This window comes from Convolutriloba macropyga, chromosome 1 (genome assembly GCF_964194025.1).
Source record: "Convolutriloba macropyga chromosome 1, txConMacr16.3, whole genome shotgun sequence".
NCBI classification, from domain to species: Eukaryota; Metazoa; Xenacoelomorpha; order Acoela; family Convolutidae; genus Convolutriloba; species Convolutriloba macropyga.
This window is the reverse complement of record NC_134468.1, coordinates 39,436,461-39,462,522: the sequence shown is the minus strand read 5'-3', so window position 1 is coordinate 39,462,522 and position 26,062 is coordinate 39,436,461. Positions and strand designations below refer to the sequence as shown.

The 26,062-nt window shown below is 37.7% G+C and overlaps 1 protein-coding gene across 1 annotated transcript in view; it reads right to left on the bottom strand.

Annotated features, from left to right (window-relative positions):
* Window positions 1-26,062, bottom strand: part of LOC142340350 (uncharacterized) — a 139,896-nt gene that overhangs the window by 70,576 nt on the left and 43,258 nt on the right. Inside the window, exons 4-6 of the mRNA XM_075390953.1 lie at window positions 18,318-18,488; window positions 17,896-18,006; window positions 14,002-14,305 (exon numbers count right to left, since the gene is read on the bottom strand). Of these exons, the coding sequence (XP_075247068.1) occupies window positions 14,002-14,305; window positions 17,896-18,006; window positions 18,318-18,488 (586 nt within the window). The remainder of the gene's footprint in view (window positions 1-14,001; window positions 14,306-17,895; window positions 18,007-18,317; window positions 18,489-26,062) is intronic.

The following is a 26,062-nucleotide window of genomic DNA, read 5'->3' as shown; positions in this document are numbered from 1 at the left end:
GGCTGTATGGCCTCGGAGTTTTTTTCTTATTTACTTTTTAGGCACCTCGCAGCTATATGGCTGCAGTTCTTTCTATTGCTTTTCTTAGCTTACTCTCTTGGCTCTATGGCCACAGAGTATTAAATCTCTCATTTTCCTTGTAGACGACTCGTGGCTCTATGGCCGCAGTGTTAAATGTACGTTTTCTTTGAAAAGCTTCCTTGCTGTTCTGTCTTCTTTTTTTTCGTTGTTTACTCTCTTGGCTCTATGGCCTCAGAGTACAAATGTCTTCTATTTACATTGTAGAAGACTCGTGGCTCTATGGCCGCAGTTCTTTTGTCTACTTTGTTCTTTGCTTACTCTCTTGGCTGTATGGCCTCAGAGTTTTCTTTTTTACTTTTTATTAATCTCGCAGCTATATGGCGGATTTGTTTCTTTTCTTTCATTGCTTTTCTTTGCTTACTATCTTGGCCCTTTAAACCGAGTAACTCTCGTTTCCATTGTAAAGGACTTGTGGCTTCGGCCTCAGTTCTTCATTCCTGCACTTTTTTGCTTCTTTTGGCTGTATGGCCGATGTGGTTTTTCATGTCATGACATTTCTTTCGTCATATAACTGATTCTTGATCTTTGGCTCACAAGTTTGAAATTGAAATTTTTTTTGCAATGAGAAAATTGATTTTGTGTCTATGTCGTTGATTATTGTGGACAAGTATTCTCTTTTCTATCGGGGTCGTGGCATTATCGTCACAGCTTTTTTGCTTTTGTCTGCTTAACATCTTGACTCTTCAGCCTCTTTTTTATCTTCGTCCTGTTCTTAGGAGACTCAATTTTTATGATGATTGATTCTTATCTGTGACTCTCATGTTCAAAATTCATTTTCTGATCTTTTTTGATCGATGTTGCGGTTTGTGTCTGTTTTCTTGATTCTTGCCGATAACTTGTCTCTCTGTCCTTGTAGCTCTGTGACCACGTCTAATTTTTTTGTTGCTTGTCTTACTAACTCTGTTGTCTCTTTCGTCTCATTTTTTTGGTTTTGGAAGACGCTTGACTCAATGGCCACAGTTAGTCTGTGCATAGTTTTTTCGCATTCTAATTTTTTTTGTTTTTAGAGGTTTGCTTAGCTTGTAAACATATGATGCTTCTTTCTTGATATCTGATTCACCTTTACAAAACTGATATTTTGGTCTGAAACGAATTAAACTTTCAAAGAAATTTTTTTCAAATTGGTCAAGGATTGGTGCATATCAAACAATACTCTAATTCGAAGTGCCCCTATGTCTTAAGGATCCAAGTAAAATCAAATTTGGATCGATCTTGCTGAGGAAAAAGTTTTTAAATATTTTTTTTTCGTTGATTTGTAATTTTTGTTTCAAGCTAGTCAGGGAGTGGTTCATATCAAGCGTTACTGCAAATCAAAGTTCCCCTATATCATTAGGATCGAAGTCATAAGAATTTTGAATCCAGCTTGCTTTTTGGAAAAAAGTTAGGTTTGAAACTATTTTTTTGTTTTTCAAAATGTATGTTTAAAATATATATATTTTTCAAGCTAGTCAAAGAGTTGTTCAAATCTTTTGTTACTACGAATCAAAGTTCCCCTATATCACTGGGATCGAAACCAAAAAGAATTTTTGACCTAGCTTGCTTAGGAAAAAGGTTAGATTTTCAAACGGTTTTTTTGTTGTTTTGCAAAATGTATTTTTTAAATGTATTTTTTCAAGCTAGTCAAGAAGTTGTTCAAATCTATTGTTACTACGAATCAAAGTTCTCCTATATCACTTGGATCCAAGTCTAAAAGAATTTTTGACCTAGCTTGCTTAGGAAAAAAGTTAGTTTTTCAAACTGTTTTTTTTGCAAAGTGTATTTTTAAAATATTTTCTTTTTCAAGCTAGTCGAGGAGTTGTTCAAATCTATTGTTACTGCGAATCAAAGTTCCCCTATATCACTGGGATCCAAGTCAAAAAGAATTTTTGACCTAGCTTGCTTTGGAAAAATGTTAGATTTTCAAACGGTTTTTTTCGTTGTTTTGCAAAATGAATTTTTAAAATATTTTTTTTCAAGGTAGTCAAGGAGTTGTTCAAATCTATTGTTACTACGAATCAAAGTTCCCCTATATCACTGGGATCCAAGTCAAAAAGAATTTTTGACCTAGCTTGCTTAGGAAGAAAGTTAGATTTTCAAACGGTTTTTTCGTTGTTTTGCAAAATGTGTTTTTAAAATATTTTTTTTTCAAGCTAGTCAAGGAGTTGTTCAAATTTATTGTTACTACGAATCAAAGTTCCCCTATATCACTGGGATTCAAGACAAAAAGAGTTTTTGACCGAGCTTGCTTAGGAAAAAAAGTAAGATTTTCAAACGGTTTTTTCGTTGTTTTGCAAAATGTATTTTTAAAATATATTTTTTTCAAGCTAGTCAAGGAGTTGTTCAAATTTATTGTTTCTACGAATCAAAGTTCCCCTATATCACTGGAATTCAAGACAAAGGAGTTTTTGACCGAGCTTGCTTAGGAAAAAAGTTAGATTTTCAAACGGTTTTTTCGTTGTTTTGCAAAATGTATTTTTAAAATATATTTTTTTTCAAGCTAGTCGAGGAGTTGTTCAAATCTATTGTTACTGCGAATCAAAGTTCCCCTATATCACTGGGATCCAAGTCAAAAAGAATTTTTGACCTAGCTTGCTTAGGAAAAAAGTTAGATTTTCAAACGGTTTTTTCGTTGTTTTGCAAAATGTATTTTTAAAACATATTTTTTTCAAGCTAGTCAAGGAGTTGTTCAAATCTATTGTTACTGCGAATCAAAGTTCCCCTATATCACTGGGATCCAAGTCAAAAAGAACTTTTGACCTAGCTTGCTTAGGAAAAAAGTTAGATTTTCAAACGGTTTTTTCGTTGTTTTGCAAAATGTATTTTTAAAATATATTTTTTTCAAGCTAGTCAAGGAGTTGTTCAAATCTATTGTTACTACGAATCAAAGTTCCCCTATATCACTGGGATCCAAGTCAAAAAGAATTTTTGACCTAGCTTGCTTAGGAAAATTTAGATTTTCAAACGGTTTTTTCGTTGTTTTGCAAAATGTATTTTTAAAACATATTTTTTTCAAGCTAGTCAAGGAGTTGTTCAAATCTATTGTTACTACGAATCAAAGTTCCCCTATATCACTGGGATCCAAGTCAAAAAGAATTTTTGACCTAGCTTGCTTAGGAAAAAAGTTAGATTTTCAAACGGTTTTTTCGTTGTTTTGCAAAATGTATTTTTAAAACATATTCTTTTCAAGCTAGTCAAGGAGTTGTTCAAATCTATTGTTACTGCGAATCAAAGTTCCCCTATATCACTGGGATCCAAGTCAAAAAGAATTTTTGACCTAGCTTGCTTAGGAAAAAAGTTAGATTTTCAAACGGTTTTTTCGTTGTTTTGCAAAATGTATTTTTAAAATATATTTTTTTCAAGCTAGTCAAGGAGTTGTTCAAATCTATTGTTACTACGAATCAAAGTTCCCCTTTATCACTGGGATCCAAGTCAAAAAGAATTTTTGACCTAGCTTGCTTAGGAAAAAAGTTAGATTTTCAAACGGTTTTTTCGTTGTTTTGCAAAATGTATTTTTAAAACATATTTTTATCAAGCTAGTCAAGGAGTTGTTCAAATCTATTGTTACTACGAATCAAAGTTCCCCTATATCACTGGGATCCAAGTCAAAAAGAATTTTTGACCTAGCTTGCTTAGGAAAAAAGTTAGATTTTCAAACGGTTTTTTCGTTGTTTTGCAAAATGTATTTTTAAAACATATTTTTCTTCAAGCTAGTCAAGGAGTTGTTCATATCGAGCGTTACTACAAATCGAAGTTCCCCTATATCCATAAAATCCAACTCATTTTTTTTGCTTTAGCTTGTTGTTTTATATATATATATATGTAATTTTCGGTATTGTATTGGTTTTTTTTTAGCTATAGCTCTTCATTTCTCTTCAACAGTGAGTATTGAATTTGTATTTTTAAGGACCTCTTTGGCCTTGAAAAGGTGACCATACCTTACCAAGAGCCACGAACATAGTTTAAATAGCATTCATAATCATATTTGGTGCTTTATTTGTACATAAGGGTACTCAAACTTATGTTAAAAGTGCCCATGAACCTAGAAAATGCACCATTCTAACCCTCTGTCCAGAAAAAATCAAGTCTTGGATCCTTTCTGCCAAGAGAAATCCCAAGTCTTGTGTCTTGCCTGCCAAGAGGTCACCAAGTCTTGGTTGTACTCTGCACAGAGTGACCGAAGACTTGGACCTTCTCTTGGCAGAGAGACCCAAGACTTGGGATTTCTCTGGGCAGAGACCCCCAAGTCTTGATTTTTCTCTGTCAATAGAAACCTCAGAGATCGACTCTGGAGTGTTCTCTTAGCAGCCTTGTATTTGACATGATCAGACTCTGAATCAGGCCTGGGACCTTGTCTGATTTTTTTCTGAATCAGGCCTGATGGTCTCTGGAGGCTCAGTACGGGTTCGCTAATTACCAAACAGTAAAAACTCAACATTTATGACTCAACAACCAATGCAAATTCATTCATGGTCAATATTTATGCATACTCTAGGTTTAGATACATCCTGATTTTCCAGTCTATGAAAACTGCTTTCATGTGGCAGTAGAACTAATTTAAATGCTGCGATAGTCCTACAATTATTTGATACGCAATTCACGCTTTTGATGGCGTTTATTTGGTCAGGACGAAAACCAATGTGCCAAAATATCAAAATTATACCCAATTTCTTGGACTATTGTAAGACTATTTTGAACAAAACATATTTACCAAATTGGGAATAAATAGGTTATTATGGCGTTGGGTAAAATGTAAACAAGTAGACGTCAATGCTATAAAACCTAATTGCAACAAAAATGTCTCATAATCCTCAAAGTCGAATTCAATATGAGCATGTTTAGCACTCAAAATAGTAGCCGCATTAACATAGCATTCGAAGGCTTTTAATTGACAAATCATTAAGAAATTGAACTCAAGGTTACTGCTGATTAGCAAATCAAATAATGGAACCCTTCAACAGCAGTTCATCTGGCGCAACAATAAAACGAATGAAGCTATCAATATTGCTGCCGAGGTACCCAATCGGGTCTTCAATTTGAGCCAACTAAGCCACACAATGGGGTATTTAAATTACGGATAGCACCACTCGGACTGAGTTCCACTCCAAAATAAAAATTTACACACTTGATAGTAAATTTTATTTTATTCTATCCGGCATTGGTTATCAGCGGTTTCACAGCTGTATCAAAATGGATGGTGGCCATTTGCTCAGTACCGTAGACGGGAACTCGACTGATAAAAAGACCCGCCTCTGTCATTATTCGTTATGAAAACAAATAGACTCGACTTTGCAAGGAGCCCTCGAACTCGACTCCATTTATCTATAATAGACTTCTGTCATGAAAAAATACGTATGCACTCACCGAGTATAACCTATGACCCCATTTTCAGCAAAACCTGCCAAAAACTATTCGCGTTTCGATTTCTTCGTAGCGCAGCTCTCCACACAAAATTTCTTGTACGTCGGCTGTAACCAAACAATGTATTTTTTTAAAAAAAAATCTAACTGAAAGCACTCGACGCCAAAAAACTACAGGAGTTCGGAAAGCAACGAAAAATTTTAATTGCAGGTAATACAATCACGCTTTACAGCACAAAACCTGCCATGGTATGCTGAATCCATACTTACGAGTATATAACAGAAACTGCTGCAGAAGCCCCTACTCTTCCTTATTGCGCAGCAAATATGGTTGACCTCATCAACGTAACCTCATCAACGTATTTCAACAGTGCCCTGCCCACCTCTGCGCCTACAGTCAGTGTGTTTAGTCGCAGGATTCAACTACCGCAAAAATACCTGCTCTCATTTTATTGACTGCTACTGTGTGCTCAACGATCTCAAAAATTACAAGTACCCACAACAAGTTATAGTTGCACCCAAAGTTGCTGCTACTTCATGGAACAAACTCATTGACCATCAAATCTATTACATGAACTCTAACCTTCATCAATTGCTTCAATTTTCTATTTGTTTAATTATTTCAACCTGTTTTTTCTTGAGTACATATTCTTTTTGAGGGTAATCATTTTTCGTTCTCCGAAAATCAATTGTTCACGCTATATCTTAGCAGCGTTAGATCATTTTGCGAGAAAAAGTATTAAATTATATTCGTAGTTATGCTCTCTGTGCAGATGACAGCCTCCCCTAAGTGATGTCAGACAGGCAGACCCATAGCTACAAGTGTTCTCTTTATCTCAGAGGAAGTGCTGAGTGGTGCTACGGTTGTGAAAAGAACGTTAACGTTAAATGTAGTGGTCTAGCAACCAAAAATGACCATCACTCCGATTTCATAAACAAACACTGCAATTCATTAACTATCAGCGCCAAAAGAATGTTTTGCTCGGCTTCAGAAGGCATCAAGGCAATCCCAAACCCACTTAAGGAAAAAAATCGAAGATTCATAACAGGAAACTTTGCGCAAAAAGAATGCGAAATCGGTCACAGAAAGCCCTTCCTTTTCACTATCGGCAAAAAACCTGGATTAAAAATTGTTGGCATCCTGGACATGATACTCTTTAAGACCATTGAAGATAATCCCGAAAAGCGAAAACGCAAAGATTTGTGCAACGATAATGCCTCATCTAAACATCGCCTTATCATCAAATTTCATCTAACTCAAATGACCTGTTCAACAAAGAAAAGACACTTCAGGAATGATTACGTAATACCAATAGAAAACAGGATGAGAATGAACGCAAGGCTTTTGATAAACGAACGGAAATCGGTAAGATATCATACGCTTCAGGATGCATGACTGAATAGGCAAAAAGTGGTGTATCACCCTCAAATCGACTGTGTATCAAAGGCCAAACTCAGACGGTGCTCGAGATCCTGCGAGAAAAACATTAATTGAAACCCGCTCCTAATTATGTAATGTCGGGTTTGAAAGAACTCGATTCACCCTTTCGCCCAACCCTCTTCGAAAAAATAAATGCATCGCGAATTAGACGGTCAGCAATGACGACAAATGGTAGTCACGGATTATTAACATGATTTAGGACGTCATCACCAATCTTTGTAAAACACTGGCAAAGTTCACCTTCAAAATAGCGACAGAGGATTTAGCTTTTTTGGCTCCATACAAAGCTTGCTGTCTGATAGCACACTAGATAAATGCCCGACGGTTATACCTACTGGCATATGCAAGCATTTAAGGAGATTAATAGGTGGAAGTATTGTAAAGTGAGTAAAAAGATCTTCAGAAAATTGTGGGACGTGTATAGCTGTCTAAGAGAAAAGAGTCGTATTGAAAATGCAACTCAAGTGCTTCGACAAAGGTTCCACGATGAAATTAGAGAAGCAATTTTGATTATCGATGCCAAGAACGCATTCAAGTCGTAACACAGATCTTGCCTTAAGACACCGTCAGACCTCATCATAGATAGAAAAAGTATTCAAATCTTACCAAAGTACAACTTACTGCAACATCAGTATATCACCTATAAGTGCTACGCTTCAGTCGTTGAAAGCTGCACTGGAACTAGTTAATGAACATGAAAACACCCATAGATACAACGAAACGGAGTGTCATCTATTTGCAAAATCGAAGTAGAGAGCTGAAAAGTTTTTTCGGGTGTAGATGTTGACGTGATTGGAACTCATCTTGCTCTATGGAACGTAAAAGGCTCAAATGAATAATGCGAACGGTTCCAAAAAAGTTCACAGATCATTCAATCCAACTCCGAAAACTCGCTTAGTGTCTCCTCAGAATGTTCATAAGTCTTACATAAATGGACTCCGCCTTCATTGCCAGAACGACGGCACAATGTGCCAAGCTATTTGAAGATGAAGAAAATTTTATTCGAAACGATTTGATCACTTCCATTCTAAATTTCCATTCCATCCTTCCTTGAATGATAATTACTAAAATATTTTCTCTCCCGCAGAGGAGGGTGGCCTTAACTTTCATTATCTGAAGACAGAGCAAACGAGTATCTCTTCAACTCGGAGAACCCTTAAGTGAGTCTAGTGCAGCGAAACCCGTTGGTATGCAAGACTATATTCTTGAGGAAATCCGGAAAGAGAAGCAGCTACAGGCTCACGAGCAAATTTTACAAATGAGAGATGCCATTGATGAATTTGTGGCCTTTTCTCTAGATCCCGTAAAAAGAAGAGAATCATGCTGGTCGAATGCATTCCCGTTGACACGATACAATTTTGATCAAATCAAGGGAAAATTTAGAGATTGCATTGCCCTCCGATACGGCGGCCGGGAACCTATAAAAAAACACCACCAACTTGTGCATGTGAAAGCATTTAACGTAGCTCAAAGGCTACATTGTCCAAAAAGAGGCTATGGCCACACCAGGCACCAGGATAGATGCAATGCATTTACTACTATTATTCTTGATGAAGTATGCAATGAAGTCCAAGTGGAGCACCGTATTCAGATTTGCAAGGCAAAACTTCGCAAATAGAAGCACCAGAACTAACGATGACGTTCGATTAGATATGGGAGCAAATGGGCTGTTTGGTTCGCGCCTCGTCCAAACTTGTTTTGATATCAAAGTGTTTAATCAGTTTGTCAAGAGTTGCCCAAAAAGCATACGGATTCGTATAAATAACAGGAAACCAACGAAAAATGAAACATGGACAACGAGTTGATGAAGTCGAGAAGGCAACCTTCTTTCCATTGACCTTCTCCTGCAACGGGGGAGCTAGCATGTCAGCCATACAGATGTTGGCAGCAAGAGCCGGCGACCGAAAAGAGGATTCATATTCTGACGCGATTACGAAGATCAGGACAATTCTTGGCTTCTCCGTCTTGCGTAGCTCTATACTCTGCTGCCATTGCGCGCGGTCTATGCGCCGGCAAGCCGTTGTCGAAGCTTCTGTTGCAGCCATAGTAGAAGAGCGCGGTTGTTGTCTTAAATAAAATCTGTCAGGCCCTCCGTAACTTTTTCCCCGCTCCCCTCCCCGCCTTGGGCTGCTTGAACAAGAAGCTTATATCTTAAAATCCCAACACTGGCAAAAAAAATAAGTTCATATGACCTTCGCTAACTTCTGCTCAAAATATCTACATAGCAGATCGAAATGAGAATTAAAATCGAATTTAAAGCATTAATTGTGATTCGCTTTCCAGCTACCTGCAGGACCCTGACAAAGAATGAAACCACTTGTCATAAAACTGTCAGGTAATGATTTTTGGTAAACCTTTAAAATACCTTGTTATGATCCCAGAAAGATACAGGAGGCAAAACACCGTCTGTAATGACCTTGCCAAACCCAGAAATACAAACTTTTTTGGTACAAACAACGATACCGATACATAAAATGAACGCAAATAAAGTTCCGCCCACATTCATGAGGATAAAAATATAGAGTCAATATATTCTCCAGTTACCGCAAAGTTGTAAGTAAATGAACCTAGTTGTATTATTACTTTCCGTTCTGCCTTAAACGTTCTCTTCGCAATATAATTTAAAAATTTAAAAAGAAAAGAAGCTCGGTAATGTGCATTTGTATATAATATTACCACACCACTAATCCACATTTCAAACTTAATTCTCTACCAATTGAGGGCGAGAAAAAATTTAAAAAACTGACATATTGTTTGAAAATAATTGGCGAAAGGTTTTTAAAAAATCAAACCACTCAAACCACTTAAATGAACTAAATCAAGCCGGATTCGAGTGCCGATAAGACCTGCCATCAACGAAACTACAAGACCAGACAAACAAAATCAAATAACAACAACAAACATTATTTACGACCAAAACTTATCAGGGCAGCAAGTTTTTCTTTATCAAATGCTGGATCTTCTTTTGTTTGTGCGAGTTCCAGACTATGGTGTAACTCTTTAAAAGTGTCAATTTCTGAGGACTTCTACTTGTTATTTTACTGACCAGCTCGTCTGAGGCTAAAATTGAGCCCACAAACATTATTTACGACCAAAACTCAATATCCATTTTTTAAAACAGAAATAATTAAACTGAGCAAAGTAAGTAACTTTTACTTCAATGATAGATAGAGGACCTGTGCTTAATAAGACCAGTTAAATAGGTAGACAAAAAAAACAAAGGGGAAGTTAAAATAAACGCTCAGTTTTTTTTGGATATAACAATTTTAAATTCTTGCAATTTGCATGGTCTCCATTATCAAATAATCTTGGTTTATACTGATCTAAAATTTAAGTGTTTGCTGATTATTTCTTATTGCCAATCTCAATATTTTCTCCGATCTCTGACGTTTCTTCCTATCTCCCTCAGCCTTTTAACTCTCGTTTTTTAATTTCCTCGCGTTAATGAACTGGGCTCAAGTACCCTACTGTTGGATGACATTGATTACGAGAAGACTCCCCTCTCATTTGGTGAGTTCAATAAAAATTTGGGCTTCTTTCTAATTTATCAAGAGATTGATTCAGCTTAACACAGGCATCTAAGAAAAGTTATCTTCACATTGCGTCCCACACAATCGGGTCGCTGATTATCAGACAAGTTCAACTAATTGGTGCTTTCAACTACGGGGCTCGCGACAACAGCATATTAGCTGATCCTCGTATGATGACAACATAAAGTGACTGAACTGCTCTGTTGAAGGCAATGTTTTGTCCCACTGACTGATAATTTCTGCTATCAGCTAACAACGACATGCGCAGTAAGGCCTTCAGAGTCCTCGACAGACCGCCCAAAACTTCGATTGCCAGAGGGACGAACAAAATTCCTTGTTGAGCACAGCCATTTTCATACTGAGCATATTTTCGATCTTCAGCAGCTTTAATTGCATAGCCAGACTTCTCTGCCGAATGAGAAATAATGTTCGGTTGCAGAGAGGAAGTCACAGTTATGTCAAGAGCAGCAGATTGGCCAAATTTCCAAGAAGGCAGATAGACGCCTCCTGGGCGTGAGTTGTTTTCCGCAATGAGATTGCGTTTTTCAATTACTGGAGACAAATTAGCTGCTGAACAGGCGGAAGCTATGCAATCGCGAACTCTATCGTGCCTTGAAATCACATCTCCCCTTCCATTGCAGGCAACTGCATGGTCACCAAATGTGTCCAATGTACCTGAATTGCAATAAGGACATTTTCTTTCTTGATTATAAACCGCGATCCCGAGCCTGTACTTGACACTGACTTGAAATTCCTTAGCCGAAAGGTGTAGACCAATAGCGGGAATTGGAGGCGCGGCAAGCCACGCGCCGGAATGAGGCAGGCATAGTGATTGGAGTCTTGCTTTTTCCCTGGTTGATGTTTGATTTCTTATCAGGGCAGCAAGTTTTTCTTTATCAAATGCTGTATCTTCTTTTGTTTGTGCGAGTTCCAGACTATGGTGTAACTCTTCAAAAGTGTCAATTTCTGAGGACTTCTACTTGTTATTTTACTGACCAGCTCGTCTGAGGCTAAAATTGAGCCCACAAACGCACTTTTGTATTGTTCTTGTGACTGTCTGACGCCTAGTCCCGACAAACCGATAGGTAAGGAAGACTTTTTCCATGCGTCATCATCAATAATTGAGCCAACGATTTGATCCAACACCTCTCTTTGGCAGTCATCGAAACTTTTCAATACTTCGAGCATCTCGTTCATCAACTTATGAATTTATTCCAGGAATAAATTCATAAGTTGCTTTTAATAAGTGTGAACGCTTGACTGAGTTAGAAGCGTTTTGGAAATCAATTTGAAGCACGCCTTCGTCCATCTGAGCAATAACTATGTTATCGTATGTAATTTTTGACGAATGAATGATTGCTTCAGCGCCTCCGCTACTGCCGACTCCCAATTGCAAACTATCAAATAGGTCAATTGCTCCTGATTTAGCTTCACTTACCAAGCATTTTGCTATGAGGCGTCGCAACACTTCACCAACTGCTATCGGACGCACCCCACCTTTGTTTTAGATAAGCCGTGAGTGAAGAGCAGCAGAGTACTTTGGAAATAAAAGCAGGAAAGAGTCCCCTGCTACCAAAGTCTACAAACTTTGTTATCGCTTTCAGGGCAAGCTCGGACCGATCAGGTGCAGTGCAGTCTACTGCGTGCCGAAGATGTTCTGGAAACATCTTAGAGGGACCGGCTGCAATGTGCTTGCTGAATGTCTTCAGTTGTTCATAAACTACGTTTTCACTAAATTGGAACGCATTGGATGCAGTATCATCAAGCAAACTGACAACGGGTAACAGTTCTTTCGGGTGTAACTTTTCCAGTGCTTTGAATGTAGCTTTGTTATCGGGTGCGAGACCTTCAGAAGCTAAAACTTTAGCAGCTCGTCCAAATTGGCCTTGTAGGCACAACGTTTTCGCTCTGACCGATATTTCCTCAATGATGTTAGTTCTCTGTCTTTTTGATTGTTTCAAGGAGACAGCTTCTGACCAAAGCTTCCCATATTCACCGGCGTTCCAACGATCAAAAAGTTCTGCGAGACGTTGGTCTTGATTGCGCTTTTACTTTTTGCCTCCGCGGTTAAAAGCACGTAGAAAGCATTTTGAAGCAGCAAAAAGTTTTTGCCAATTTGTCTCGTTGTCTGGAGCCTCGAGACATTCAAGAAGAATACCTGATATCAATTGAGACCATCTTGCTCTGAATTTAATAGGAACAAAGCGACAAGTTGGCACGCACTAACTCAATATTGTCAACACTTCTGGCAGTTTGTTACTCTCGGACTTTATTGAAAGATCAACACGTTCAAAAAATGAGTTATTCAACTGACTGAAATCGGTGGAATCGCAGGAGATCAATAGATTGTCTATTTTATTTGAGAGCTCTGTGTTAATTTTCCGACGGCTGCACAACTGCTTTTTGTATTTTGAATAGGCCCAAATTGATTTGGTATTGAACCAAGCGTCGTGCTCCGACCCCCAACCAAAAAATCTTATTTTGGTGTACTGATCGCAGTTTTCTAGTACTTGAACTCTGTAGAGTTTATCTGCGGTATCTGACAGAAAAATAATTGTGCCTGGAGCTACGTGAAAAAACTCTTTAATACATACATTTTGTAACTCCTGATTCAAACCCGTATGCATGTCTTTGCTGGTTTAAGGATTTTGTAGTTCGCTTTGCGTGCCTACATTCGCTACTTGCTTTGCACCACTTCGTCGAAAATTGCATTTTTTAAGTTGTATTTCATTTTGAAAAAAAAATCTCAGGTTGGGGGGAACTCATTTTGGAAAACGACCCCAACGCTCATACTTTAAAAAAAATTAAATTCATGATAACAACTAGCTATGATAACTAATGCATTAAATAAATCTGCTTATAACTCCGAAGAATGCCACTGAGAATTTTAATATCCAGAACTTATCATAAAACTACAAAGAAAAATTAAGTAGTCAAAAATCAAAAATTCAAATAATTTTGCCAGAAAACGGTGTCAAAGCCCTGAAAACCATAATCTATTCTCTACGTATATTATCTATGTTCAAATGCTACCTCTCTCAACGCCATTAGGGCCATATGTGACCCGTCGACCCGTGAATAATGTGATATTGTGGCAAGACAACAAAAAATATTCTCGAAGTGGGCAAATGCACAAAAAACAAAAAAATATGAAAACTCATAGTATCAGAGCCAAAACCCATTACTTAAAAAATAGAATTGCGTAGACGTCTCGAAAAAAGATGAGGCCTCATTTTGCGGAGAGTAGGCTACAAGATGCTAGAAATAAGATAAAAAAAAATTGTCAGAGCTCAAAAATCCATTGTTTTCGGGAAAAAAACCATTTTTTGCAAAAATCCATTGTTTTCTTTAGCCATTACTGAGACTGTCATAAGAGTAGAAAGTAACAATAAAATATAAGAAATTAAAATTTCACAAACAATTTTAGGGAAACAGTGCTGAAGCCATGAAGACCATGAGCTTTTCATGAAATTATAAATTAAATTCATTGGGTCTCATTTCCAAATAAATGGGAAATGGATGAAATGTATTTTATTCAATAAAGCTAGGTTTTACGTTAGGCCTGTACAAGCTAAATTAAACCCTAAACCCAAGAAAACAGCAAAGTACTTACATGCAATCCACTACAGCCAGCAATTCCTCCCCAAATGTTGTAGTTAAACCCTCCAATGTCAACTCTATTGAAAAGAATTTCTTAGATTGTCGAAACTGTAAAAGAGATCGTTTCACCAAATCACCAGTGAAGAATGCCATTTGTATCCATTGGATTACACACGTCACAATCTGTGTCCTTACTTCTACAGTTGAGAGACACTGTGACTTGTGAGTCCAGTTAGGTGTGAACACTATGTTGTCCATGTGAACAAAGCATAGAAGGAGACGCTTGAAGATATGAACCACAGATTCTGGGTTCTTTCCTGGAAAACCGCACTATTAGACAGTTTCAGTTCGAAAAACAACACATTCGTAATTGGTGAATCAAAAATGGAGAAAATGGTGAGTCGCGACAAAGAAGTTCTCTTAATTTAGTTACATGTGACAATAATGTGTGACAATTTAGTTACATGTGACCGCACACCTACATTGTTCTGTACGGTGTAACCAATCCCTTTTACCCAATGCTAACTAGCTTTAATTTACCCTATTCTTAAAATTACCAGAACAACTATTTAGACAACTATATAATTAAATGGCCCGTGGGAGTTGATATGCGAAATCACAGCCAAATTCTAGCTTACATCTCGAACCACTCGCCGTGTTTAATGCAAGATTTACTCAGAGACTTCATCAGGGTCACGTATCATCTACATCAGAAACATAAACGACTAAACGTCGGAAGAATTGCTCTCGAACGACTAGTGGGAGCTCTAATCAATTGCAGCCTGCTTCAGTGGCGGCGAGCCTATATGGGACTAAGAAAATCAATAGTGGGCTTTAAATAACCACATTAGAGGTTAACATATACCACTATTAAGATTTAAAGTGAAAAATGGCACTTGTTTCGGCGCACTTTTCATTTGATTTTTAGTATTAAATTGCCACCAATTGACTTCAGCTGCTTGAAATTGTGATTGAGAGAGAATTTTAGATCACGCGAAACGCAAAAAGTCAAGGGCGTAAAAGTCACTCGAAAAGTCAAAACCGTCAAGCAAAAATTTTGCATACAAAAACATAGCCGGTAGAATACCGGCAACAACTCCAATCGTCGTGCATAATAATCTCTAACCTAACCTTACCTACCTAACCTAAAAATCAGAACATCAAAATAGACAAGAGAAAAAAAACAAAAGTAGCCCAACAAACACATTAAAGTGTTGACAATTTTCTAGGTGCGGAGGGGGAGTGGGGTGGGTGGGTAGATAGGTTGCAGAGGTGGGTAGTGCTGGGGTAGTTGGGGGGGGGGGTAGGTGGGGTAGTTAGGTGAAGGGAGGGGGTAGTTTGGGGGTAGAGGTAGGTGGGGGGGTGTAAGTTGGGGCGGGGGGGGGGTAAGTGGGTGGGGGTAGTTAGGTGGGTGAGTGGGTAGATAGGTTGGGGAGGTGGGTAGTTCTGGGGTAGTTGGGGATAGCTAGGTGAAGGGAGGGGGAAGGGGTAGGTGGGGGTAAGTTGAGGGGGTGCGGGGGCGGTGGGGGGATAGGTAGGTGTTGGGGTGGGGGTTATATAGGTGGTGGGGGTTTTGTGCGGAGTAGTTTAGATAATTTGGGGTGACTTATGTAGGAACAAAAAATCTCAAAATGACCTCTTCACCTTGAACATTACCAGCCGTTCCTAATTACTATACATTACAAAAGAAGCTACTGTTAAAGTCCAATGTTCGAAAACAGAAGTCAACAAGCAAAAACGGAAGTAAATGCTCGAACAGAAAGAAGTCAAAATTCAAGTCATGAACAAACTTGCTTTCTGCTAAAAAAAACATAGCAGGACAAGTCCTGACGTACAATTCAAAGAATTTTCATTGACTAAACAAAAAACTAGACCTAGAATGGACAATGAGTGAATTGAGAAAACTATTTTTTAAAAAAATCAGGTCAAAAAAAAACAGAAGATCAATGTCAAAATGCCGCATGTGAACAAAAAAACCACTAGCGAGAAATGAAAATTTAATTCAAACAAAAAACTAGGACTCGAATGAGCTGTGAATGGATTGGGAAAACCATCTAGAAAAAAATCCGATCCACAAAATCGAAAAAACAGTAAAAATCAGAGTGAAATTGCCGCATGTGAACAAAAAACCACTACCAAGAAACCGAATTTTTGTTCGAACACCGTTTTCTCACTCTACTTTAAAATTAGAGCGAAAAAAGTTCACGCCGCAAAACCACTCGCTTTTTCGCTCCATTTCCTCTTTCGACGTGAGCAAAATGACTACTCAAATTTGACTTCAAAAATCATGAAAATGTGTGAACAGATCTTAAAAAAAAACATAGCAGGACAAGTCATGAAATACAATCCAAGTAATTGAATGAAAGACAGACCTAATGAACCTGACCAGCAGATCAATCGAACAATCCCAGCCAACAAGACAAAATCTCAAAAGTTGAGAAACTAAAAGAATCGAACAAACTAACCAAAAAAACGATCATTGCTGAAACCCTTGAAACTTTTAACTTGAAGGCCAAATATGACTCATTTCAAAATACTCATTAACTCCCGCAAAAACCTTGAAAGAGATGAACCTGCCACTAAAAGTAGATAAACTGGACAAATATGACAAATGCATCAAGAAACTGAGAGAAAATTTAAAGAAAATTTGCAAAAATAGGGCTATAAAAAAGGTCAAAACAATTCAAGACTCTGGAGTTCTGTTTTGTAAACCGTCTACAACATTAAAAAAATTTCGTCGGCCAGTAAAGATAGTTGAACTCAGAGAATGACAAAAAAAATCGAAAAATTTGAAAACAATCGAAAATTTTAAATTGCAAGCTTTATTTTTAAAAATTCCCTACAATTGCAAAATTAGAAAATTGGAAACTATTTTATTGCCCCTAGAAACTATGTAGTAACATACTAGCAAGACCTATTGGAGGTTCCCTGGACCTTGAATAAAAATTTCAAAAATTTAAAGAAAAAAATTGCAACTTTATCAACAAATTGGTAAAAGGTATTAAACCCTAGATGAGGCTTCTTGCCCCACGGGGCTGCAAAACTTGAATAATGACAAAAAATGTCCGAAAATTTGAAAAAAAAACAAAGTTTGATTTAATAAAATTGGTAAAATTCATGAAATTAAAATGTTTACCACTTCATTACCACTAGAAACTATGCAATAACCTATTATTAAACCCCAGAGGAGCTTTTTTGACATCAAAGTCTGAAACAACTCAAAAAATGACAAAAATTTTTAAACAATTTGAAAAAATTAGTATAAATTACCGTGTTTATGTTTCGCGTAGCAAGAAAAAGTGGCCGTAGAAAGCAATTACGTCTTGCAAAGGACCTTTATCAACTTTATTAAACATCAATTTCATACTGGTCTAACAAAAAATCCAAAAAAATGACGAAAAAGTGCCAAAAATTTCATTATTTTAGGCTCAAAAACTCCCAAAAATGACCTTTTAACCTTGAATTACGGCCTTTCCAGTAGCTTCACAACTCTGAGTACTTGAGAGACTACTAAACGCGGGCCTCTAATGAAACTTGATGTCCGCTGAGCTTTACCTGTTTATCCCGTTTGAAAGCTCAAAGGCATGAAAACAAGTGTGAAAACAACTTACAAAAATAAAAAAAGACAGAGCACCAATACAATCCAATTCTTGGATTGTAAAAAAAGACAGCGCCCCAATACAATTCAAATTCTTTGAATTGTAAAAAAATCTGTAGAATCTCAATACTCCTCTTCGAGTCGTAAAAACCTGTATAATCTCAATACTCCTCTTCGAGTCGTAAAAACCTGCAGAATCTCAATACTCCTCTTCGAGTCGTAAAACTTCGTTCAAGAGCAATTAAACACACGGATTTAATCATAGAATGAAGAATTTGCAGCAGCTGACGCAGTGAAAGAAGGACTAGCCTGAAGTGTGGAGTATGCTGATAACATGATGACACGCAGACAGCAGATCAGCACTGAATGTCTTCAAAAGCATAACTGTCATCGGAAACTGCAGCGTGAGTACCGAAAGATCTGGAACACAGTATTGCTCGAATTATAAGATAGCAAGAACCCCCGTTGCAAATTATAGTATTCTTTAAACAAATAATTTAAGATAATAACAAATTTTCAAACAACCATAGCAAAAAAATTTTTGGTTTGTAAAACTTTTATATCAATTTGCAAAACCGGGTGAGTCACATTTCATTTCTTTTGCATGCTTTGTTTCTTTCCCCAAAAAAGAACGTTTGAAAGTTCCTGAGTACCCGATATGTACTCATTAAGGTGGGGAGGGACGAAAAATTGATTTTTGTTTCAATTGAGCTCAAATGAACAGAACCAACCTTGATCATTACAGTCAACGTTGTAAGACTTTAACCCAAGGAGTACAAGCAAGCAATCAGCACCAAATTGGAAGCAACTGCTGGACGCTGCTGGAACTACACAACTGAGTTGCAACACCTCTTCAAATGGCTCTGTGTGAACATAGTTGAATTCCTCACACGGGCACCACTCTTTTCACAGAAAACATGCAGAATTGGACATAGAAATACTAGTAATTATTATTTGGTTCTCTCTTCAAGGCAAATGAAAGTTGAATTAAAGTAATGGTCTATATAAGCATCAGGCACAGTCACTAATAGTTCCCTGAGGTCGATGCCTATATTAACAGATCAATATATTTTAAAAAAACTTCCTGTGCTTGATGTTAATATAGGCATCACCTACAGGGAACGATTAGTGACTGTATTCGATTCCTATATTAAACACTAGTAATTAAAAATGGACTGGTTAACTTTGGCATAGTTCGATAATTATTATCGGTTACTATGATAACTCTCTTCTTATTGTTTGCTTCTTCCTTTTTTATCTTTTTAGAAGCAGCTATGTAGGTGCTAGTGCCAAGTACTATATTGTATGAAGACAGAGTTATCGTTGCAATATCCTTTCTAATAAAGGCTTTTAATTGCAAGTTTTTGCTAAGTGCTATTCGAAGCGCGGGTTCGGTAAAAACGCTCTTTTTCTGCTACAAGTTTTTCAATTCAAGTAATATGGAAAGCAACTGAACTGTACTGAGCACAATCGTCTGTCTGAATTTCAAGATAATAAAATGCGTGCTGTATGAATTTATAAAAGTCTTTTTCAACCAATCAAAATTTAGCATCGTCATATTACGGCTCTTTAGAAAAAGCGGAGGCGATGGGTTTCGAACCTTTAATCTTATGATTATAAACAGGGTTGCCTAGTGTGCTGTGCCAAGTGGGTCTTGATTAGTGGTATTGTCAAAGTCAAGGGATTTACTGGGCTAATTAAGTATAAATGGAAAGCAACATCAATAGTGGTTTGTTCTAAGTTTTTATTGAGTATTCCAGATCAAAATGCTGAAAGTTTACTGTCTGTTTGCTCTTTTGTGGCCTCTTGTTTTGTCGTCTGATGTATGCGAAGAAATTGAGCTGGGGAACGCGACCGCTGTATGTTGTGAAAAGAATACTACATTCCGCGTTGGCCAAGTGGATGTGAGTTTCGTGCCATATCGGAGCCATATGTGTCCAGTTGGTGATGGTGGGATTGAAGATTTGTGTCCTCGATTCTTGCCAAGTGTTTCAATGATGTTCGTGTTGGTCGTGGCAGGCGTAGTAAGCATGCAGTAGAAAAATAGAGACGTGCAGTGTTGTATAAAAATAGATTAAAAATGTCGGATGACGTAGTGATGAGGCTCGATTCGTAAATTAAGGGCCTCCTGACCGCCCACAACTCTCCTTAAATGAGGCATAAGGCTGCTTCGTCTAGGAATGAGGGCTGTTTTTCTGAGTACGTCCAGGTTCGTGGGCTCGCCCTGCCACACGTAGGTAATTTGCACGTAAGTGCGGTAAATGGGCGTCTGTGGTATGCCCATTTTTATAAGCAGGGCGAGCCTCCCGTCGAAGGAGAAGAGTTGTGGGGGGTCAGGCTGATAGTTCATTTTCTCTGCTACTGTTTTCTTCGCTGTTAACAATGAAAGTGGGACTGAATAGATAAAGTGATGAATAGTTTCTTTTTTTTCTGAGTAAGGTTAGAGTGGGAGGCCGTTCATTAGATTTTGTATCAGTATGACAGTTGTTTGATAATCTCTTCGGGTTTATTTGCATTTTTCCCAGGAAGATTAATGTAGTAGTGATCTGTCCACGTTGTGAGGGGAGTAAAGTAATGAAGTAAATCCCTCGGCATGGCAGTAAATGACAGTCACTAATGGAGTTTTCGGAAGTAATTCCCTCGGTATGGCAGTAATTGACAGTCACTAATGGAAGTTTTGGAGGAAAGTAAATTGAGAACAGTGTGATTGACTGCTCTATTAAGAATACGTTATTCAGAATACGTTTACTGCGGAGAGGTCAAACTTTAATAATGGCGTTACTCATCGACTATTGGATCTTTCATCGAAGCTTTGCAAAAACGATTGTAATAACGAAGAAACGGAATATTCTATTTTATCAAAGTATGGACACTAAAAGGTTCGTTAATTACTTATAACAATTTAGGATTTCATAGGCTAGCATTAATATTTTTTTTAAACAGAATTATCGTGTTTAGAACGACACGAGGCAGACAAGATTTGCTAATCGAAATGAACGAGTTCAAACATCAGTACTACGATCGGAAAAAATTAATAAGTCTCGGATGGAAAGAAGTGGAAACAGTCGATGGGCGGGGTATAAATAGTTGGAACTCCTTAAAGAATAAATTAACTATAGAAGGTAAAGGGGGACTGGTTGGAGAGAATGGTTGGCCAAAGGTACCATTGGCAATAAATAATGAAGAAATTGTGGGATTGCAAGAAAGTTTAGTGGAAGGGTTCCGGGGCTGTAGAAATCAGGGCGATGTGTATAATTATGTTAGTAAATTAAAGTTGGAGAGTGGTGATAGCAGGTTGTATCAAGAAGTTGGGTCGTATGCTGGTTTGTGTAATTCAATAGGTTGGACGTTTTGTGTGGATGGTTTGATGAGTGGTGTTTTGCCTGATGGTTTTACTGGTGTAAGGAGAGATGCCATGGTACAATGGAATGAGTGGTGGACGGCGGCACATGTTGAGATTGGGGGTAATGATAGTGTTTCGAAAACGCCGTGTGGTGAGAAATTGTTTCTGATTTGTGGAAGTTATCAGACATCCAGGGATTTTAATAATGTTATGGGTAATCCGCAATATTTTATGGATTTAATTAAGAGGGGTCCTTCTGCAAGTGGTTTGGGAAAGGATGTTTGGTTTTTCATTCCGACGAAAGATAATGTGTTGTGCCAGCCTTCGTTGTGTGCTCATGCTGTTTTAACTTTTACAAAAGGTTTGTCGTTAGTGACGGGCTGGGAGGCGCGTGATCAATCGAACCAAGTTGTTGTCGATCGGACTTTGGGATCGTTTGCTTATGGTGTGCGTAAAGGTGTGGTAAAAAGAATTGTAATATCAAATAAAAATAAAAAGGCAGTGTTAGACTGGGCGAAAGAAAGAGAAGTATCAACTAGTGGTGCTAGTGATGTGACTGAGCATGTGCAAAGTTTCGCTAATAGTGGTCTAATTTTAAAAACAAATAACAAACGAGGTAATCGAAGAAAATGGGGTGGGAAACGGGAAACGAAAACGCAATCGAACGATAACGAGAATTTTGTGTATTCGTTTCTTCCTCCAAAGGATCCTTCAATGGCATAAGTGAGTTGTTCAACTTTAATTTACATTTTTTTTTTGGGTTGGAACTATACTGCCAGGGTTTTTTTTCAAATTTTTTGAGATTTTATTATTTCAAGCCCGTGCCCTTTCAACGTGTTTTGAAAGGATCTTTTTTGTTGATACTGAGCAATCGGTAAGGGTCCTGTCTGTGTTAGTTTGGTTTTGTTTTGGAAAAAAATGATGTTTCGTGAGTTTTTTGGGTCGTTATTTTGCACAGTCGTATGTAGTGTAAGCAATTAATATTTTGACTTTCAATCGCGTGCCCTTCGAAGTGATAACAAGGTGGGATGTTAATTTTTGTTGATAATGGTTGGGAATAGATTGGTTAATAATAGTTTGCTATGTTAGGGGTGCTTGCTCATTGTGCTCACGAGTTGTGACTCACGAGTAAAAAAAAATTTTTTTTTGGACAGAAGTAAAAAATTAAATTGGTAAGAAATTAAAAATAAGAAGAGGAGGCGTTACATTTGAATAATTTGCGGTGTTTATAAAATAAGTACTACATTAAATTAATTGCGACTCATGAAAAAAGATTTTAAAAAAGTATTTCGGATAAAAATTAGAGAAAATTATGCAAGTCTAAGTGAATACACGGATGCCAACAGGGTCGAACTCAATGGGGTCGTCATTGTCCATTTGAATAAAATCCCAGAATTGGTGGGCTAGTTGGGTACCTTGGGATGAAGTAATGAAATGGTAAACGTAGGTGTAATATTCCCAGGTTGTGTAGAAAAAACATTTTTTCGTGAGAAGGCCTGTATGGGAGTGTGCCCAGATCACGATGGTTCCATTTTGTAATATTGCGTATTCGTTGAAAAAACATTCCCTATATTGGATTCCGACTTTTACGCCAACGTTGATGTTGTGGCTGGTGTGTAATTTTGGGGCGATGTCTTCTGGGCCGACGTAATTTCAGATTTGGTCCCAAATGCTTGTCATGATTTTTAAGAAAATTCAAAATTGTTGAGGTGCTAGGTTTTGAGATTTGTAAATATCAGGGAAAGAATAAGTAAATATGGTTTTTTTAAAAAAAAAAATTACAGGTCAAATTCGCCTTCTAAAAATTCTTCTTCGGTGTTCTGTAAGAAATTCAAAAAGGTAAGAAAATTTGGATGATCTGGTTCCAAAGTGATTTTTTTGTCTTGATTATTGTCCAAGAAGTTAATCCAGAAGCATAAGGTATTGCAGGGGGATATGAAGTATTCAGAAAAGACTGCAAGTTTTATATCAAAATCAGTGAGAAAGTATGCATAAAGTGGAAATTGGGTTGGAATTGGAGAGATGTAAGGAATGGTGTCTTCTGATTGGTCAATTGTGGTGAAAGTTGGGGTTGGTGGATAAGACATAAGATAAGATTTTTAATGGAATATAAATGCAAATGTTTGAGGAAATTTACATGGAGTCATCTGAGAATGGAATGGGTGATGGTGGAAAAATTGGAATATAATTTAATTCAGTTGAATTGTGGTCTGATGTAGGGTCAGGGCTTTCGGGACTTTCAGAAATGGTTGGTTGCGATGGTTCTACTGCAACTGGTTCTCCTTCTGAGTTAAGGTAGAAATTCACATTAATATAATTATTTCCCGATTGTATACATTGTAGAATTGTTTGCCATACGGCTGATGTCTCATTCACTGTAAGGGGGATAAAAGAAATTGAGTAAATATTGTTGACAATATTGTCTTGTTGCATGTTAATACTGATTAGTGCTTCACGATCTGTAAAAAAGGCAATGCTGTATTCAGTAATATAAGCTGGCTGGCCGTTGAATGTAGTGTTGATGCGCGGCTCAACTTTAATTCTGAAGTGATATACTGGATTCATTATAAAATGTTTGAAATAATGCAAAAGGTAAAATTTTAGTTGTAGGAAAATTGTTTAAGTTGTTTGAAATAATTTCCAAGTTTCTATCCGCGAAGAAATTGTTATAGGTTGAGAGAATGAACAGTTAGCAATAAAGAGTGTTGCTGGTAGTTAGCAGGCAGAAAGTAGTTTGAATGATTGATAGTGTTGCGGGGGAAGTGGGGGAAATTTGACATTTCGATTAATTGGGATTGTGGGGAATTATCCCTGGTTGGGTTGATTAGTGTTCCATTATAGGCTGTCATTGTGATTGATGGACAGTTCGCCTTCCGGGTTAATGGATTTCCTTCTTTTTCTCGGTTTGACAGATAACTGATAAGTTTCCTTCGGGAGTTGCATCTTATTACTCCGTTGTTTAGTGCGTCAGTATAAATTCTTTATAAAAATAAATTCGTCGGTGGATAAAAAGGTAGGGAGCAAATCCCCGCCTTTAACAATGGAGGTTTAAGGGGAATTGCTCTGTAATTTTTCTTTGTTGATTTTTCTCAAAGAATAATTGCAAGTAATGAAAATTTTGGTTAAATACTCGAGTAATATCAAAATTTTGAATTAAGTTTTCGCAAATATAATGGTGGGTACTTTGCCGATGGAGGATAGGTCCCTCTGGTTTATTTAGGGCTATTATAAATGTTGTTCATTAATAATTATTTTTTTTTTTTAAAAAAAATTTATTTTTAAATTTTGTTTTCCTTGCTCAGTGCTAACACAAAATTTCTAATTTGCGGCAGAGTAGAAGTGAATGTAATTGATAACTTTTAACAAGTGACTTAGTTCAGTGGTTAGTATCTCTGGCCGTTGAGCTAGGGTTCCGGGTTCGAATCCCGGCGGGTTCCCGGTGCTTCCATAATGTGGGAAAATCTGGGAAAGGGCAAAGGGGTGTAAGGGTAAGCTAGGGTAAGGGTAAGGGGGTAGAGAAAAGGGGAAGGGTAAAAAAAATTTAGCTTTTTTTTCCTTTTTTGATTTATAAGCTGTTTTTACGGACCACGCGGCCGTCCCACTTAGCGCAGTTGGTAGCGCGCTGCACTCTCATGCTGAAGTTGAGGGTTCGAGTCCCAGTCAGGTTTTTTTTTTTTAAACGTTCCCTGTATTGATCGTTCTGAGAGGGTAAGCTCCGTAATGGGATATCGGTGGGTGTTCTGGTATATGTGTATAGATGGGCTGACTCGGTGCGGCAGGCCTGTTGACATGATCAATTTTGATAGTTGGTTCTTCGTTACGTTTTAGTCTCCTGATGTAGTCTCTTAGGAATGTGTAAGGAGTGCGAGGTTTATTTATGTTTTCTTCGTTTTGGTTTTCGAACTCAGTTTTAATTTCGAGTGGTAGTACTAATTGGCATTTGTGCAGGGGATGTTCTTGTAGGTATTCATAGTCATTTAATGCGACAACTTGTACTGGTTTTGTTTTTATTCGCCGTCCTTCGTGTGTTATTCGGAAAGGGAAACGTCGGTGAAGTTTTGCCCATTTGTGTAAAAGATGCGAATAAGTTAGATGTAGTAATACGCTAATCAAGAAGGATAAAAATCCGAAAAGAAGAGACATTTTCCATGGTATGTACTGTTCGAATCGGTGTTCGAGTTCGGGCTTGAATGCTCTTATTCTTTCTAAAATTGGTTCGGCCATTTGTTCTATTGATTTGCTGTTTGTTCGCCGTGTTTCCATTTGTTTGAACTCTGGTTGAATTTGCTGAAGAATTTGAATTTGTGCCTCAGATCTTGATGAGAAGTTTGGTAGTTCATCCAATGGGGGCAGTAGTTTAAAGAGTGTACTTATTGGATCTGGCAATTGAAAATCTAACCGTATTGCCGGTACTGTGTCACAAGCAGTGAGGTCTGAGCGAAGATGAACATTTGGTCCTCTAAGCTGTTTTCCACATCCCAGTGTGATGATACACACTCTGCACCCAGGATGCTCAATTCTTGCCAATGGATTGCTGCCATTACCAGCGCTTTCGATGAGTGTATAATCGTCTTTGGACGATGTTATTAACCAACGACCGAAGCCGAGATTGCGTGCTTTTTCAGTCAACGGCAATTCTACTACATCCAGTTGACAGCGTTGCAATGCAAGTAGCTCGTCATCGTGGTAAAGTAAAGTAGCCATACAGGACTGATAAGTCTGTTCTGTTGGAATGGCTTTGGTGCATATTGCGTATTTTTGGGATCCGATACAATTTGCGAGCTCGTCTTCATCGATAAACGCTAGTTCTTCTCCGTCGTCTGAGACGGCCATGTATTTGGCTTCAAGTCGCCAAACTAAAGCTTTACCCGTATCCCCGTCCGGCATTGGGATCGGAATGGCATGCAATACGTTCATAACTGTACTTTTTGAAGCCATTGGAATTGCAAGTGTAAGTATAAGACCTGCATCAATTGCCTCGACTTGTGTGACTAATTTCGTTTCATAGTATGAGAGAATCTCTTGGATTGGTACGGCTAGAGATAATCGATCCTGTTGTCCATTTTGTTGCAAATGAACAATCGTAAGAATTTCATGCAACTGCTCCCTTGGGACTAATGACATTGGTAATAG